General features: G+C 42.9%; 1 protein-coding gene across 21 annotated transcripts in view; it reads right to left on the bottom strand.

The window, feature by feature from the left end:
- The window catches only part of MTSS1 (MTSS I-BAR domain containing 1), a 125,545-nt gene that overhangs the window by 46,812 nt on the left and 59,103 nt on the right, over positions 1 to 19,630 (bottom strand). The window contains exon 1 of one of the 21 annotated variants that reach the window (XM_014255310.2): positions 13,724 to 13,745. The exons of 19 other annotated variants lie outside the window; for them this stretch is intronic. Coding sequence is in view for 1 of the 2 variants with exons in the window: in XM_088064258.1 (XP_087920384.1) it covers positions 2,238 to 2,286 (49 nt within the window). In the remaining variant the exon portion in view is untranslated. Of the gene's footprint in view, positions 1 to 2,237; positions 2,302 to 13,723; positions 13,746 to 19,630 lie in introns of those variants that run through there. One more of the 21 variants, XM_088064258.1, reaches the window with a different exon arrangement.

Here is a 19,630-nt window from a genome sequence, read left to right as displayed (position 1 = left end):
GACGAGCCCTTGGGCTGCTGGAGTATCTGCTTGTGACGTAAGCTGACAGTAACTGCAATGCAGCACTCGCCCGGGCCATGAGCATCTCTGAATTCCTTTTCAGCAGCAGCACTGCCACTCATCCTGAGTGAACTCAAGGGCATGCCTTCCACAGAAGTAACTGCCACAATTAATCTGTCCAGCTGCAAGCCATTTCAGATAGAATTGCTTGCAATAGGCGTTAGCCTAGGTTTTTTGAACAGTTTGTTTAAACTAGGTAAAATAAATGATTCAATTAATAAGATAGCCCCCAAAGAACTGGTTTTTGAAATGAGAGAAAGGACGGTATAATTTGGTCTTGATGTAAGGAGTATTTCTCTGCTTATGAAAAAAATCTGTCCAAAGAAAGTAGTTAGCCTCATTAATCTGGCATTCCCAACAGGATCAAAAGGCTATGAAAGGCATGGCTTGCAGGTCAGATGATAATAAAAGAAAAAGGTACCTCAGTTGTCAACCCAGGATAAACTACCAGTATTCACAGGGCATGCATTGTTTTCCTCTATGGAAGATATGACAGAGCCCTACGGCAGCAGAGGTGTGAAGCACTAAAAAATCCTGTGGCAGACTTCTAAATTGTAAACATTAGTAAGAATGGAATCACACCAAAGGAGCTCCAGTTTATCTATTAACAAAGCTTTAGACCTGGACTTCTAAAATGCAGGTGAGCTAAGGGCAGATTTAGGCATGAAGCAATTAAAAACGGTATTGAGCTCCAAAGAGTGACATGGCAAGTTACCTGCTATGAAAACAAAAGTAAACCTGATACTATTTTGAAGCACTTAAGGATGTGACTTAAGAGAAAACAGGTATAAATCAGCATCAGCAATTACCAATCCAATGAGTGCTCCTTATTAGAGGCAGTTCTTGCAAGTCAAATCAGCAGTCACAATGGGCAGGAAGAGGGAGAGGATCCCCATGGACACCTTTTTCTACCCATAACTGAATGTGTGAAGACTCCACTTTAAACCTAAAGTACATGGAGAACATGGTATGATACAGCTCCCTTTGAAGTTTGACTGCCTTTTGCAAAAGGAAGAATAAACAACATCAAAAGAAATCAGCTTGCAAAAAAAACCAGTGAAGACACTTTTCAGCAGAAGCTATTTTCCAAGAGGGCACCCCCTTCCTTCAGCCTGTTCCCTGTCTGGATTCACCTCCACAGAGTAGTATGGACAGGTGCTCCTTAGCCAAATTTAGCTGTTGACTATTAAAAATGCACCTTTGTGTTAAGGTTTAAAGACTGAAAGTGCAATCTGCTCATTTAAAAATACATCCGCCATCAATTTATTCTGCCATCTGCTAGTGAGGTCAAAGGTCTATCCAAAATCTGCACAAGCCAGCAGCCCTCACAAGTGAGTGGCTCTTTTCCCTACAGCCAGCAGCACATGTTTGATGGGCTCAGGATCTAAGCCAGCTCTTTGGCTCCTTGGCCAAAGTGACGTAGTGCACTTCGAGCAAGGCTGGCCTGGGACAGCTCCAGGCACACTGCAAACCCAGGCACAAATGGGGACGTCTGGATGTACAGCAGAATGCTGTTATCTACCCTATTCCTTTATCCTTTTTTTGGCCCCTCTGTCTCTATGTTACTTACATCAGTGTCTCCCAACAGCAGTTCTGCAACCCTGCAAAAGGCCACTAGGGCATCCGAAGATCCCTCCTAAAAGTAACAACCACTATAGATGAGGACACCCACTAGAAAGTTGGGCATAAAGACAGGAACCAACACAGGGCATCTCCCAACCCTTCACCACATGTCAGACCAAGGTCCATCTTCCCTCAGTTCACAAGACTGCATCACGTGGTTGTTAGCCACCAGGTATCACAGAATCTTAGGTTGGCAAAGACCTCCAAGACCATAGAGTCCAACCTTTGATAGAACATCAACTTGTCAACTAAACCATAGCACTAAATGCCATGTCTAGTCATTTCTTGAACATTTCCAGGGATGGTGACTCCTCCTCGGCAGCCTGCTAAACCAACCTTTCAGTGAAGAATTTCTTCTTGATGTCTAACCTGAACCTCCCCTAGTGCAGTTTGAGGTCATTTCCTCTTGTCCTTTCACTTGTTTCCTGGGAGAAGAAACCAAACCCCACTTGGCTACGGTCACATTTCAGTGAGCCACAGAGAGCTATAAAGTCTCTCTAAGTCTCCTTTCCTCCAGACTAAACACCCCCAGCTCCCTCAGCTGCTCCTCTTACCACTTGTGCTCCAGCCCCTTCCCCAGCTCTGCTGCCCTGCTCTGGACATGTTCCAGCACCTCTGTCCTTCTTGTAGTGAGGGGCCCAAAACAGCATACCAGACTCAAGGAGTGGCCTCACAAGAGCTGAGTGCAAGTGGACAATCACTGTCCTAGTCCACAATCCCCAAGTCCATTTCTGCTGGGCAGCTTTCCAGCCACTCTTCCCCAAGCCTGTAGGATTGCAGGGGGTTGTTGTGACCAAAGTACAAGACCCAGCACTTCACCTTGTTGAACCTCATACCACTGGCCTTGGCCCATTGATTCAGCTTGTCCAGATCATTCTACAAGAACAAAAACTTGGCAGGTGATAGGAAACATGTTGTTCTGACACCATGATCTCTCCAGCCCAGTCCAAAGTAAGGCAGTGGTCCAGCTTAAAACATGCCAGTGATCTATCAGTTTAGTACAGCAAACACTTCTGAAAGGAAAAACTTCCAGGCTTAAGTCACACACAGTCTTTAATACAGCCTCTCAAACAGAGTAATTTATAGCAGGATATGCTTCCTGCCATAAAACATACATATGCAGAAAATATTATAAACTTCCCTCAAAATCTGTATTTAAATTGGAGTACTAACACGCTAATATTGCTGGTGATATCCACTGCACTCACTGACTTTTGAAGTGACCTGGAGGTTTAGATGCTTTAGCATGGCTTGCTGTTATTTTATCTGCAAGCTTTCCTCTACCACCATCTGAATGCTTCTCCAGGAGAGCCACCTGATGACTCACAGCAATGAACTGGATGTAAGGAGCAGGAATCACTTAGAAGAGCTAGACCAGCATTTTGATAGAAGAGTGGATCACTTTCATCTACCTGGAAGGCTCTTTTACAGCAGAGTATGGGAAGATCCATCAGGCAAAGAGCCACGTCCTCTCTCTACAGAACCTTCCTCACCCTGGCTGCTGCAACTGGGGACAATTGCAAGGACATTAATGACAGTTCTGTTGAAGCAACACAGTTCCTCTCTTCACCCACACAGACAAGTTAATGCCAGAAAGAAAGAGTGTTCTTTTCCCAGCCAGCTAGAGAGGTCTATTGCCCCTTTAGGCAGAACCAAGAAAACTCTGTTTCCTTTAGGATGCTCTTGGCCCAATGAACAACAAAGCACTATTAATTTAAAAATACTGAACTTGCTTGGCTGTGGAAATAGGGACCTGAGCTCTGGTTTCACTCCTGGAATTTCCTGTGATGAACCCAAAAATACCTATGACTTAAAATTTGACTCTACACAGAACACCAACGTCAAACTGACGATGATTTGGGGAAATTTGTGCCAAGCCAATGCAATGTTTTTAGCATGGTCTCTCTCATAAATGAAAACATAAAGGTCCACAGTGTGAGTCTGAAAGACAAACATGCCGAGTTTTACCTTCAGAAGACAGCCCTCCAGAGTAGTATCTGTTTGATTTCCCCTAGTAACTTCAGGCATAAAGGGGTAGGAGGAGGGAAGGAGGAAAGCAACACTAATACAACTAAGATTATGACCTTTAAATGTTTAACTAGCAATCTGTTTTTTGCAGTCAAGACAAAGCAGCAGGTGATTAGCTTCACTATGAGTCACTATGCTCCTGTAGCACCATAATTCAATGAGACATTTTAACAGCCTTCAATTTTGTTTGGGATCTGATTACTAAAGCTGTCGTCCCCTAGCTACAATTTTGTTTTGCCTCACAAGCTACGCAGGGTCAGTCCAGGTCAGTGCTGGACTGAAGGAGATGCCTCGCAGAAAACCCCAGATGCTCCAAGAAATGGGCCTGTTTCTGGAGCAGGCACTGTGAATCTGGGAGAAGGTCTGGAGCTTGTGCCTGGATACAAGCTGCAAACTTACAGCAAGCTACAACGGAGAGCCTGACCTCTCCTTCTCAGTGGTCTCAGGATGCACATACTTCACTCACTCAGGCTATCCTCTATCCTTCAGCTACACTGGATGCACCATTCTTCACTTTCTGCTTTAGCTGCTGCAAATATATTCTTAAGGAGCTCTCTCACACCTCCAGAAATGGCTTCAACATGGCAGTATATGAACACCTACCCACCCTCACCCTACCTGATCCATTCCTGTGTCAGGAAATTGCTGGAGAAACTGAAAGAAAGTTTCCCATGTAATATGCAACACATGACTTCACTGTCTTTCAACCACACCTGGATTTCAGAAGTTATACAGGAAAGGATCTACAGGCTTGAACTGCCTTCTTGACAGACAAAGCTTTTTCCACTTCTCCAGGGCAGTTTCTTTTTCCCCAACAGCTCGATAAGCAATTCTGAAAACGAAAAACATACATCCCTCCTCCCTAAAACTGAGTCAGCAACAGCAAATTCCTGAAGCATGCATGCACCCTGATGGCCTCTGGACCCCTAGAATTGTTTCACTTTCCCTCAGCACTTGAGTTCACCAAGCCCAGGCATAGTACAGTGTACTCAAGTTGCACTCATGCTTGCAGGACCAGCCCGTTTTTCTGATCACAGTCCAGAGGGTTACCAAAACACAAATAAAAATTAGTGGGAAGAGTACATGTTTCTTCCATCAACCCACTGTCGAACATGCTTACTGAGAACTGAACTACACACTGTATTTCCTGTTCCAAGCCTGCACCAGTGGGCACACAGGTCAAGTTTTTATTTAAAAATTACCTTTGGTCACCTATTACTGACCATTTCAAAAGGTTTAGAAATCTCTTACTGGCTGCAAGCTAATAGATAAGTGCTTAACCTTACAAAACATTTGCTCATGGGTTTTGATCCAGAAATCTTGGGTACAAACTCCACTGCTATGGTCAGTTCATTTGGGTTGTGCAGTTGCAACAATTAGGAAAAAACAAGTAACAAGCTTTCCCAGAGAGCAAGCAATGAAACATTTTTTTCCACAGCAAGTAGCTCGATCAAAGCCTGTTATTATATATTCTTCCACTTCTTAAACCAAGTGTTCTGCATTATGGAAAAGCTTAATCTTACCTCACACCTACCCTGGTTGTATTTTAAGGCCATGTTGAATATGATATATTTTTTTAATCCAGATTAGATTCACCAAGACTCTTATCAGCATATCACTCAGGGGTTTGCAAGGAAAATATCTATACCGTAAGCTCCAGCATGTATGAACATAGCTTCATTAGCATAAATACTTTCATCCCAGTAAAACTGCATTTTCATTAGGCATTGCACTGCTATTCAGAGAGGTGTCAAAGCACGGTTACTGCTTAATGGGCATAATATTACTGTGACACAGGGAAGCCCTAATTAGAGTTTTGCAACATACTATTGCAAAAGGGCTCCAGAACCAGTTATGGCAGAAAGATTTATGTCTGAGATATCTATACCTATTTGAATGGGAGATGTTTTGTTTTACATGGGTAAAAAATCAACACTTTGCCCCTGCACCAGAAAGGGAATCAAGAGGAAAAAAAATTCATTTTACACAGCAAGAAGATAAGCTGGGCAAAAAAAAAAGCAGGTGAAGAGTGAAGTTATGTATCAACCTCATGACTAGAAAGCAAGAAAGATGAAATGTGCCTGGCTTATACTTAAATCCAAAATCTCATATTTCTTTCTAAGAAGGCCTTGAACCTTGTCTCTTATGTGCCATTAAAATCTTGTACTTTTGTTTGCACAGTAACTGTAAAGGTGCAGTATGTAGGCACTATGATCTTTGCTTTCAACTAAAATCACTTTCAGTGCTTCAATCCCTCAATACTCCTACAAGAAAATCCTGGTGAGTCACTACAAAATGCCCAAATACCTGTGACCTGCACAGATCTGTGAAGCTCCTCTACCTACAAGATTTCATCTCCCCACTAGATGATGGCAAATTCTGAGATAAGTGTCTTCAAAACTTGAACTGGTGACTTACAGAGCTTTCTGCTGAAAGGAGGCATGCCACAGGTATCACAAGCGAAGGTTTAAGGGGGACAAAGTCTGAATAAATCATGTTTGACAGCTAGGCTAGGAGAGGCCCTAAACCTTTGCATTTTAAAAGCAGTGCAATCTCTACACCCCACCTCATGCCCCAGGAGTGTGGGAGCAGATATATCCTTGGCCTGGGAGTCTAGGCTTCGCACAATGTAACTTCAGCAGCTCCTGTCTCTAGTGGGTAAAACATAAAAATCACCATCAGCCTGAGAACAGGCACGGGCTGTGCTCATGTATGCTCAGCACAGGGGAGATGGTCCTTCCCTTCAAGGAGCAAGTGATTGACATTTAGCCAATTAGTTCTCTATTAACATGTAGCCAGGGACATGGTAACAAGAACGTTTTTTTTTTCTTCCTGATTTGACAGAAAAAGACATTGAAACATGTTTTAATCTGCAACACAGATTGATAAAAGCAGCTGCCCTACAGACAGGCTTAATTCTCCTTGGAGGGTTCAGAGAGCAGCTTTACTGCCTGCCGGATAAGTCATGTTTACAGCAGATCCTCCGAGCTGCTCAGCCTCCTGGATGAATTTAGAAATCAGACCAGAGGGTAGATTTGCAGAGCAGTAATTAGCACAGGAGACGGTGGAGAAGCGATTGAGAAGAATCAGTCTGTGTCAACATGGGTGGCTTGTCCAAACTTCAGGGCGTCTCATGGAAGAAAGGCAGAAAAGGATGAAACAAGGGGGATCTGCATTCCAAAACTACTTCCCACAGACCACCTTGAGAAGCCTTAATAAGCTTTACAACATTTCCTCCTTCCCATTTCAGAGCTTTTTAAATTTTTTATTTATCTATTTTTTTAATGTTAAAAAAAAATGGGGCAGGCCATTGGTATCCCTGACAGGCAGCACCACCATGTTGCCCCAGTGACTGTAACAGTACACGGTCAGTTGGCAAACAGAGCATTTCCTCACCACTGTATTTCTGCTAATGAGTCAGCAAGTGCCTTAACTTAAACATGCCACCAGCTTGATCAGGCTTGTTACTGCGCAACTGCACACCAGAGCAGAGCAGATGGAAGAGCTCCTGTTGTACCAGCTGGATTTAACCCCACTACCCTCTAAACCACTCCCACAAAAAGCCAGCATAGGAAACTCCAGCCACATTTTTACAGAACTCAGCATCATCGTTTCCATCTCAACATCAAAACAAAACAGATCACTAGAAAAAGTTAAAAAGATATAACTAAGCTCAAAAACAAAACCCGGTTGAGAGGAGGGCCAGGAATCATCAGGCAGTGCAGCTCCTTCTGGGTTCTTCTGATACAAAATTGAACTACAGCAGCAAAACTCATAGGTTGCCTCTCATGTGAAAAGTGAGTAGAGAACATGTCAAACAAGTTTCTGTAGGAAGGGTTGGTTTGTTTGTCCTCCTCTCTATTCTCAGGAGCTACACATTGTTTTTTCAAGTCTCAGGAAGAACCTGTTACTGACATTTCAGTGACAGACAAAAAGCAGCACCAACAGTGTCAATTCCAACACATACTCCCCCAGTTGCTCCTAATATGTTCCTACTCCTGGATTTGAATTTGCGAACGCGGGTCTCAGAGTATACACAACCACTGCAAACTCAAAAGCATAGAAACTATGAAAAACATTAATTTACCTTATGTAAATGATTTAAATACTCATATTCCTTAGACTTCAATATGTAAAACAACATAAGCAGATTCATACAAGAGTTAAATACAGAGTTATGGACAGATCAGGTAGGAGGTGGACAGGTCTTCTTGACGGGTATTTCTTGACTTTCTGAAAATGGCAAATGGGCATTAACTAAGGAAGTAAAAAGCGGTTCAAGAAGAGAAATAACACCACCAGTAAAAGGAGATCAGATCCAGCCCTTTCCAACTTCCAAACTGACTCTGCCCTCTCTCCCATTTTCCAAGGCATTTCCCATCCCTATCTGTGCCTAGTTGAGATGAGTCTGACATAGCCAACAGTCTGCTCCTGTTTGATGAAGGAACAGCAGTTCCTGAAAAAAAAGCAGGGCTAAGAATAAATCCCAGGGGTCAGAATAAGTACATGAATTAAGTACAAGGCACACATAAGATTTATTAGGTCTCACGCCATAACAGCACCACGAGTCCTAATGGTGCCATATTTGCTATCCGTGTATGCCTTTAAATCAATAATAAAAGCTCACTTGGCACAGTAACATATCATGAAGAGTTTCACTTGCAGTGGTTTACTTTCAGCCCTTCCCAATTCACTAGTGTTAAGCCAGAAACTGGTGGGGAAAAATGGAGAAGTCCCGCAGTGTCTACAAGCTGGTGTGCACGTAGAGTTGCCAAGCAATTCGCCAGGCTGGGACTGCTGTATTACGACCAGTAAGCTCAGAATGGACATTAGACATGTGAGTTAGATAGTGATCACGAACACTAACAGCAAGTAATTTTACCTCCAAGGATAGATTCCTTTTTATTTGGAACCTGTGATCTGAACCCTGAAAAGTCAAGGCATTACAGAAATGGATGCTCATGTTGCTGTTACAGCCAGCCTGCAAACACTGCTGGACAAGGTGCCTTGGAGGGGAGCATGGGCTGCTCCAGGCAGTCCAGCCAAAAGGGCCATCAAAGAAGCCCACAGAGATGATACCATGAAGGGCAGGACTGTCACCACTGGTGGTAAATGGCCAAAGGAAACAACACAGAGCAGAAGGGGAAGTGAAAGAGGGGAACAAAGAGCCTTCTGAGTACAAAGCCACCAACAGCAGGTTTGTTCTTCCTCCTGTTTTCCACATTAAATAACTATACATCTGCCATCACAACCAGACTCCTCTGCATGGCAGGATCACCACCTCTTGAGGCTACAGGAGACTTTCCCATCTTACAGAGCACATAGGAGCCTCTGGTGCTCTGTATATTCAGTACGGGGACAGTGACCTTCTAAGGAGGCCCCATAACCACTACCTCACATCCTTCTGTTCAAGAAGTTCTGTTCATAACCACTTCCTCATTTTCAAGGCTAAAGCTTGTTTGCTGTGGTCCACAAGCCCCTGTATTGCTCATCTGAATCAACACTACCACATCATTTGACCTAAAATGATATCAACACCTTCAGTTCACAAGCAGACACTTCCATCTAACACTAACTTTGGGGCTGACTTCTCTCCTGGAAGCATGCTGGGAACATGTCTCCAGTGCAAAAAGGATAGTAAACAAATTTATTTGCACAAGCCTTTGGAGAGCTTTGAAGGTGAAGCAACATTCAGTCACAACCAATGTGCTCCCAGTTTAAGTACAGCTAAATGGCCCTGCAGCCACACATCATCTCTTAAATCACTATTTTCCTGATACATCATTAATGTGAATAAAAAAAAAAAAAAAAAAAGAAGTCATAATAATCCTGCCCTTTTAAACACACCTGGTATTTGCTGGTCCTGCATCCCAATTGCAGGAACTTGCCTGGGATCACTGGGGAAGCAAATAGAAGGAATGTTAGTTCCAAGGTCTACATATTTTTTCCATGATGAAAAGGGTCCCTCCAGGGCTGGTTCAGACACAAACTACAGGAGATGAGGAACATCCTGGCTAATGCCCAGGGGTCTGCTCACGTTCACTGCATGCTCCTTAGTACAGCTGCCTACAGTATCTCTTACTTCACAACAGGTTCTTCTATTTGTACAAACCTCACTCAACCTTCATTTGCTGAGGACAAACAAAACTTAACGGAACCCCACAGTGTTCCCAACAAGCTACAGCACAGCTCTTCCTTTATTTCTCTTGTTCTACAAGAGACTTAAGGTGACCAGCTCACATGAGCTGTCTGGGAAAACAGAGATCTCTTCTGGCATGCAGTGTAGGCTGAAGATCTTGGAGAGACCATTTTTGCTAGAAATCTCACGATGCTCAGCAGGGAGAGAGGCCTCTTAGTGAGAGGCTGGAAGACAGCAACAGGATTTTGCAGCAGCTCTGAGCCCTCACCACCAACAGTGGCTCTGCTGTGCATTCAGGATTATTGATTATCCTCTCCTAATCCCATGATTGAATACCCAGGGCAAACGAAAAAAAAAATTGTATTATATATAGATAGATAGCTATTTAAAATCATTAACAGAGATTTATATCTCTGAGCTAGTCTTCTGTTCTCTAGGGAAACCAGACAGCTACATAGTAAGAGACTGAAAGCCACAATAAAATGAAAAAATGAGCTTCAATAAATCATTAAACTAAAGCTTATAATGTTTATCTGCAATGTCATGTCCTCACAACCTACAAAAGCAGATGCATAACTTTTTTGTTTTTCTTTTATTAACTGTTAAACTGTCATGTAATTATTGCAAAAGATTGAAGCTTTTATTTTTAAAGTGTTGAGCATTAGGGACTGCAGTTTCTTGTCATGGAAGGGATGGATACTTGAATGCCAATCTATATTTTGAAAAAGGAAATGGAGATAAAATATACGCAAATGAAGTTTTGAGGGTGAGGCTGTTCACCTTCTGCTGACGAGCCGGCAGCTAGATATGCACAAAACTTCATTAACAAGGCAGCTCTGAGATTATTTTGACCAATTCTGCTCCATCTTCCCTCATGTAGTCTTCTGGTACACTCCATCCCTATATTTCCAAGTATATGATACATACAACAAGGTAAAGGCAGCAGCAGAGCCAGTCTGAAGGCTCCTCAGCAATGAAGGAAAGTCCTGTGAGCCATGGAACTCCTGCCATGGGAGGGGAGGACAGGCAGAAAACAGGGAAGAAGGCAGACTCATTTCAAGAGCAGAAAGAGCTTTTCAGGGTCAGCAGTTGCTCTCCTACCCCCCTCCCTTGCACACAGCACTGGTCATTCCCCAGCCAGCTTTGCTTTCCCTCCCCAGCCCCAGAATAGCTGGGAAGATGGAAAGCCAAGGGCTGGGCACTGCCCCACAGACAGAAGGGTGGAGGAGGAAAAGGATGGCCCTGCAGACATCCCTCTGGGACACCAGCTGATGGCAGATGCAGACAGCTGTGGCCCAATGTCCTCCCCAACAGGATGGGGCAGGTGCACAGAGAGGGGCAGCTGCAGCCCAAGGGGCCATGTGGCCATATCCCCAAGTCTCAGCAGTGACCAAAACAAGAGGCAGCCAGTGTTGCATCAAGAGCAGTGTGCCTGCATGATCTCTCTGTTAGAAGCCCAGCTCTTCCAACTCTGGGTAGTTTTGTGAACACCACTGACATTTTCCAGCTTTGCACTCTAACTATCTACAGGCACAGACCCTTCACCTCTCCCTCTGATGTTCTACTACAGCCACCAGCACAAAGAACAGAGAAATTAGCCTCAGGTATTTTAGGGATCCAAATAATTACATGAAACCTTGTTTCCATTTTTTAGAAGAAGAATAGAGCAGTAAAGCTCTCTGCTTCCTCAGGCTTCACATCCAAAAATTAGCATTTGTTTGTTTTACAGAACAGGACTTGCCCTCTTCAATTTAGACCAAATCTGTTAATGCAGAAACAAAAGCATAAAAAATACTGAAATTATGACTAAGGGGAATTTCAAGAAGCCTACACTTCACTCTGTTTTCCAGAGATATTAAGAACAGACACTTACAGCTATACTACTGTATTTCCTTCTGGCACAAATGTAAAATTCAAAGCTGCTGTGCTGCTTTTGTCTGCTGCTGCTGTTGATGTGCAGTGTAACTATGTGTTCAATCCAGCCTGTGAGGGCTGCTCTTTAAAAGCCAAGTTGAAGCACGATTTCCAAAATCTTGGTCATACAAATCCATGAGCAAATCTCTCAATTGCTCTATGCAAATGCTCAAATTACTGCTATGCTCAAGTCCTTGAAGACCACCAAATTAACAAGCTCTAGCCCACATGACTAAGGTTCACAGAAGTTCAACCCCAGCTTATGTAAGAGACAGAACTGGTGTGTTTGCCTTTAAAAAAACCCACTAAGATAAATCCTAGGGTCAGCAAACATGCTGTGCAATATTTAACAAGAAAAAGCTGTGACCTTAACAGGATTTGCAGCCTAAAACTGCTCCTGAAGGCAACAAACATGACATGATCTTTCTGACAGCTGTGATAAATTAGGTTTCATTTGCCTGAGAGCCAGCCATGTTCATTTAACTACAATTACGGGCACATCATGATCCCCATGCTGGGGAAAGCACCCAGCCATAGAGCCAGACAGTGGAACAAAGCATCTTCTACAGATCAACCTTTTCAAATGCTTCTCCTGTAACAACACCAAGTCTCCAAAAACAAACACTTGCTAACATGCACCAGTAGCTTCCCCACGTGTTTACTGTGGTCCCTCAGCTCTTTTTCAACCAGTGGAACAACAAAACCTGGTTCAGATGCTTTAAATTCTGCATCTCTTCCCTGCATGCCTGGTTGTAAAATGCAGTGCTTGCAGGGGAACAGGCTATTTATAGCTATTTAGTGTTGGGTTCAATCCAGGAGATTTGAAAATTGTTTCATTCAGCCTGAAACACTATTCTGAAAGACTAAACACATAAATTAATTAGTTTGGGGTTTTTTGTAACATGTCTTTATGCCTGAGAACATACTTGGACACTGTGATCTGTAGAGCAAAATTCTGCATACTTACCTATAGTTTCATAAAAACTCTCTCCTCTGCTTATACTTCAGCCCCACCAAAGAAGAAAACTTTTATCAATTATATATCCACCATTTCCACGTCTTTAGTTGGTGAGTTAATTTAAAGGGAAAAAAAAGCACCTCCAGGATGTGTCCATCAGCTTCCTTGAAAATTCCTACATAAGAGATCCATAGCGACTCTAATCCATTTAGACTCAAAACACACCACTAGTTTTTTCTTTAAGACATCATTTCTTTATTCCCAAGCAGGACTTTCCCAGCCTACACATTCGGTAGGCAGGAATGCAGGAGCCCTGGTCTGTCTGTTTGCTGTTGAGGCACCAGCTGCCAACAGCAACAGGTGTTTTCTGGTTTTCTTCTCAAGAGAAAGTCCTAGGCACTATCTCCAGTGGAATGCAAAACACCAGCGTGGCACGTAGGGCCCGGCACGGAGCCGCATTCCTCTGGGAGCACACAGGCAACACAGCCTCCACCGCAGTACCACTATCTCAGATGCTTTCCTGGGGAGTGAGCTGGGTCTGGGTATATGCACTCAAAACATCCAGCCAAATCACCACCTCATGATCACATTTTTTTTTTTGCAAGGAAAAGCTTGCTTATCAACAGCTGTGGAGCACTGTACATTTGTGCAGTACAATATTAATTAACAGGACGCCATCAGCTGTTAGTTCACTGAGGCTGAAGGCTCTGCCCTGGCAATACCTAGCTTCTCAATTCAATGTTTCTGTGCAGGGAAAATATTCAGACTTTATTTTCAGTAACAGTTTTTTTCTTTTCTACATCTTCAGTGAGCCAACTGAGCTAAAATTTCTGAAAATAACATATGCAGGAGGAAAATGAAAACAGCAGAATTAAGAAAAACAATTGGCTAAGATGAGGGAAAATGTGGAAATAGATCTGTGACAAAAAACTGCAAAATAACCCATGACCAAAGCAAACAGCCATGTAACATGCCACCAGCATCTTCTGAGAAATACTTACCAGTGAGGCATCACACAATGTAACACAAATTTGAAATTAAATCAAGTTTTCTTCTGATCTTTAAAGCCTTGTAAATGCATTAACCTTTACTCTGTCTAGTCCTTCATATCTACAGTGAATTAAGCTTAAATGACTGTAAGATTCCATCATAGACTCCCTGTAGGAGTGATTTTTCTCATCCTGTTGTACACTGGGAATTTTTAGACAGCAGTTTTCTCATGGTGGAGACAGATGACAGCACCTAACATACTCCAAATGGGAATGTGATACAAGCAATAAAGCAGCCACCCAAAACCTAGTCATGCTGTTCATGTTTACAATGTAAAAACTTATGTTTATACTGATAAACACAGCTTTTGAAAAGGTTATTTCCCTCCTCCTCTGCAAACAGAAAAGGTTAGCTTCATCATCTGCTGCACACACGTCAAACCATCATGCAAAGGAAGGAGCTGCGGAGCGCAGCCCTGTATTCCACTGCACCAAAGAACCTCTCGAAGGATCCCAGCCAAAATGCCCAGGAAACCATCCTCATGTTATACTAACCTGCCTCAAATTCCTCTGCAACAGCCTGCTTCTTTAGTAGACTCAATTTTAACAGCAAGCCTCCAAGTTACAGTTTATGAACAAGTCCTCAGACCAGTAAATCCAGAGGGAGAACCCAGCTTATCTTTCTGTTTAGTGGAGTCATTAACAGTGTAGTGACAGGAGAGTTCCTTCCTCTGCCTGCTTTCAGATTAACCCCACTGACATAGCTAAATCACAAAAATGTACTTACTTAGTCATGAGTGCTGTTCTGCTGAGAGCTGTATTCAGCTCAGCTTTACTCTAATTCCTTGAACTATATATATATATATATATATATTTATTGATAGGGCAAGAACATCAGCACTGTAACAGTAAATACAGCAGCACTCAAGCTCAACTGCTGCCTGTGAGGTGTATCAGCAAAGTTCAGAACAATCATTTCATCCACAGGCAGGCAAGATGCTCAAAATGTAAGAGGTCATTTCAGCAAAGCCCAGAGATGCAGGAGTCAGAGCTCCTTTGACAGTTGCCTGGCAACGCTCTGTTATCTTTTATCCATTTATATTATTTTTAATACACTTATCCCCAGGTCTCACCCGGAGTTCACTCCAAAGAGAGGTCAGCATTTTCAGTCATTGGGGGTCTCTCTTTACTACAGATTTTCTGGAAACAACTGAGTTCTGACAAGAAGAGCATGGAACACGAGGGCTTTCCAAGGACAGATGCTGGAATGGACTGTTTGCTCCTTGCAGCCTCAGTTTTACGTCACATCATGCACTTTGTCAGGATGTTTCCCAACAAGTACCTCTTATGACTGCTACCTTTCGTCAGCATCCAGCCAGCCACTCAGTGCATGCCACAAAGACACAAGCTGCACTGATTCTGTGAGCTAAAAATACCAGCTAATGGGAAGCTACTGCAACATTAAACACATTTTTGCTCTTAAAAAATTTCAAGTTTATTCCCTTGTTAATAAAAACAAGGCAAACTTGAAATTCAAGAGGACCTTGATTTGCCACTAGGTTTTCCAAATGAAAGAAAAAAAAATATTCAATTATTTATTTCTGGAGAGAGAAATCTTCTCTTGTCCCACTTCCTCACTTAAAGAAAACACAACTAATGCCCACACAGAAAACACCCTAAAGCCCTTTGGGCATGTTTTGAAGAAGCTATTTAGAGTAAGGATCATGGGCATTCTCTGTCCTTCTATTTATAAAGAGGCTCCACCATCCCCAGGAGCTAAAGCAGAATGAAAATGGGTCACATATCTAATTAGCACTATAGAAGCGTGAAGCCCAAACATCCCCGAAATGTAATAAATTTCTTTTTTTTAGTAACTTCAGCTTCATTATAATCCCACAGTCACCTATGTCAGAAGCCAGAAGCTTAAAAAAATGGTACCATAAAGCAGGCACATATCCAGCATCATGCTGCTTTACTGCTGGGGAAGGGGAGACAGTGCTTTAGACAAATCTAATCTAATCTCTTAAATAAAAAAAATGAAGCACTCAGTCCCATCTAGCAGAGCCTGTTGTTTAATCACTTTTTATTGAAAAAAAAAAAAACCAAACAAAACAATATAACAAAAATAACACAATACTCCTGACTACAAAAACTATGCAGATCAACTAGCATGGATGAAGCACATTTAAGGAGAGCAGTTTCTAAAGCAAACAAATGGACAAACTGGTGGCTTCCCCCTTTCTCTCAGCCAAGATACCACACTGCCCCATGCTTTGCCACCTCCTGCACGTCGATTAGGAAGCTGATGAGGTCTCGGCAGCAAATCCCCCCAGCTCTGCTCTTGGCTCTGCTCCTCATCCACACCTCTCCCCGACAGCACCCAAGTGTCAGACAGCACCAGGCACATGGTCACAGACACCGTGTTTGAATTACAGGTGTGTGCCCTGGCAGAGAGCACCGGGGAGCTGCTGCTCCTGCTCACCCAGAGCAGGCAGAGGGGGTTGCATGGGTGGGTGGAGGGAGCAGAGGCAGCTGCCAGCTTTTCCTCTGTGTGTTCACGGCACACACATGGCTCAAACGTGCACAACAGGCTGCCATACTTTGCTTTCCCCCTCTGCTTCCATAGCCAGCTCCTTGCTTTCACCTCCCAGGGCTCACTTCAACTCCAGGCAGGCTCAGCCTCCTGCGCCCAGTGCCCAAAATTTCATTTGCTTTGGGCAAGACGGGTGCCAGTGAAGCTGTGGTACCCAGCAGCTCAGGCCATCCACCCGAAAGGACATCCAGTGAAGACTTTCACATGCAAACTCACTCTCACTGTGAACAGCACTCTGCACTTCAATCAAAGTCAACAAGCCATAAACACCACTCACCCGTGAGGGTTTGGAAGTCACTACAGCCTCCTGGGAAAAAAAAAAATACTATGAAAAAAATCAGAGGGGTGAATTAATTGAGCCTGCAGCTGTCTGCTCTACATAGGAGATGTCACGAAGTTCATGTTGCTGCACAGGATTATTTTTTTATAAGGGATGATCAGGCAAAAGCAGTGCAAAAACCAGAACTAAGTGTTTACTCTGCCCATCCATGACTATGCTTTCACCCCACAGGAGACTATGTCTTTTGCAGGACTTGGCAAATGAACACTGTGAAGCATCTTTTCCAAAAATTCTGCAATTCTGTTTATTACAATGAAAATATTTTTCCTTTTGTTCTTTTTGTTAAACTTCTTTTGTCACAGTGGAGAACAAGGGACATGATAAGAGTGAAAGTATATTATTTGGTTTTATCTAGTAACTCCTTGATCTGAAAACAGAAACAAAACAGACTCTCAGATATAGAGACATATATACAAAGGCATGTATTTTTAAGTTGCATGACATGGTCATTCACAACCCACCAAGCTCTCCAAAACTCTCGGCAAAATGCTTGGGTGCAACAGAAGTTATAGGTAAAGCAGAGCAAACAGCAATGGATAATCAATATCAATGGTGGAGATCAGCAAAGGCTGGAGATCACTGGTCCAGTGTCAAGATCAGATCTGCATTATCACATCTTGGGTAACAATCACCATTTTTATTGTGAGAATTTCAATTACATTAGTAAAAATACAGCTTATATCAAAAGTTATTCTTCACAATTTCTTCTGTAACCAGAACTTGCCGTGGCTGCAGGGATTCTCAGCCACTAGAAACCTCTAAGTGGTTCAAATGGTGTAATGCTTGCTGTATCTACTTTTTTTCCCCTTAACCAAATTGTTCAGCTATTTCTTAAAGTGGCTCCAGAAGTCCTGACACCATCTCCTGAGAAGCTCAGCTTCCACTGAGGCCTTCCCTCAGCAGCTCACTTCACACACACTTCTCAAAATGGGCCTCCTGCTTAAATATCCAGCTGGAAGATGACTGTGATGTGCTTCTCACTATGTTTGATACCAGGACCCCTCCAGGCTGTTAGAAGTGCCTTTCAGGGGATCAAGCCCATGCACCACACCAGCCTCCTTGCTGCTGGAATTGCATGTCTGAGGTTTCTCACACAAGCAATGGACACAGCCTGTGAGGAGCCAGGAACGGCATCCAGAGCCTCCACCACCAGAAAGCCCCATTTACTATGGAACTAGAAATAGCAGAGGGGAGGCTTTCAGTGGAAAATGTGATGAGAATAGAAAGCAAGAGAGTAAAAGCCCTGTCAGCACATTTCATAGACAGTCTTTTTAATGAGGAGATAAACAGATAAAGCTTTCAATCCATGTATGGAGGTTTTTTTTTTTAATTTGAAAAGAAGCTAACCAAGCACAGAGGATTCAATATAAAATAAAGGCAGAGCAAAACATTTTTAACAAGGCCTAAACAATATGAAAATTGTCAATTCTAGTGCCACAGAAAAACCAAAGGTCTCCTCCACTCCCTACCCACCCCATTTATTTTCTTTAATTATCTTTTCCTTTCAAGTAGGTGACTGCAGTGAAGTCAACAAACACACAAAAACCACCCCCCAGTCTAGCGTGGGCCCCCCAGCTTCGCTGCAGCAGTGCTGCAAGTCAGGGCAAAGATTAGGAGGAAGCTAAGCATCCCTGCTGGAGTCAGCTCCACACCACATGGTGTGGATCCAGACCTCCCCAGATGTCAGAGCTGAGTGAGTCTTTGTTCCTATTACACAGGTCCCAAGTACAGTATCTGCCACCCTCTACAAGCATTGGATGTGCAAAGAGGCTGCCCTGCCAATAACACGCTAACTTGTTTCTTCATCTGATGCAACACATCTAAATCTGGTGTAAGTAGAAATTCAGTGTTCAAAAACCAGCCCGAAGCTGTTAAGGAACAAGAGAGATTTCTTCGCATGGAGATTATTTTAAACAAAGAATTTAGGAAACATGAGATGGGACCCAGAAAAGCAACTTTGCAAAAGAAAGATCTCTCTTCACATGCAATGCTGCAAAAGCAGAATTCTCTCCCACCACGGTTTCTTCCATCGTAACCTGGAATAGTAACCTCAGACTGGGAAAGGGTGGGGAGTGGTGGCAGCTTATCTCCAGTGGCCCCTTGAATGTCCCCTTTCCTTGCTGCTGACACTCATCCTTTGGGTGGAGTCTTCAGCTGAGTTCTCTCCCATGCACAAAGATATTAAAAACCAGCAAGCCTCCAGTGAAAGGCTTTATACACTCTTTTTATCTTCTATGCTGTGCTCTCCTGGGCAGCTTTCAACACCTTCACATTTCATATCTGGCACCTTCAAAGATGAATGATTTAGAGGGGCTTTCTGCATAACCTGCAAGTACCACCACAGCTTTATCCCTGCTCTTTTAAGAGACTCCATGCAAACATACAGCTAAGGACTTTTCCCTAGACAAGGCTAAATATATATCTATACAAACCCCAAACTTAGAAATGGAAACAAACCAGTTGAATATACAAAAACCAACTCACTGTCATACTTGACAGAAGATAAATATTGGGTTTGGGGCGGGAGGAGGGAGTTATGTTTCAGATGCTGTATTTCAGGTTAGCAGAAGATGATGGCATCCTAAAGAGTCAACCACAGAAACCCACTACAAACACATATACACTTAAATATGAGACACTGCTCCCAGATATTTCAACAAACTACTAATCTATTGTATATTCAGCCATTCTGAATAGTCCCCAGGACTCATTTTCTGTGTTAGTATTCAGGATTTGGAAATGTCACCCTATAGGAAGCTGAACAATCCTGTATCCTGCTGCCTTGGTTGTACAGAACATGCAATTTAAAACATTTTGAAAAAGTAAAGTAGGGTTAAAAATTGCCTCCTGCAGATAGTTATTAATAAAGAAAAATTTAATCACTGACTACATGACAGATGAAATAAAGTCTAATGTAGTTTCTAATTTATAACATCTGGGCCAAAATTATCTCCAGACATTAAGGGTCATGATCAGAGCAGTGACA

This window comes from Pseudopodoces humilis, chromosome 1 (assembly GCF_049639895.1).
Source record: "Pseudopodoces humilis isolate 2021_Gansu_Grassland_sample_001 chromosome 1, ASM4963989v1, whole genome shotgun sequence".
NCBI lineage: Eukaryota > Metazoa > Chordata > Aves > Passeriformes > Paridae > Pseudopodoces > Pseudopodoces humilis.
Note: the sequence above shows the minus strand (reverse complement) of the source record. Positions and strands in the feature narration are given on the sequence as shown.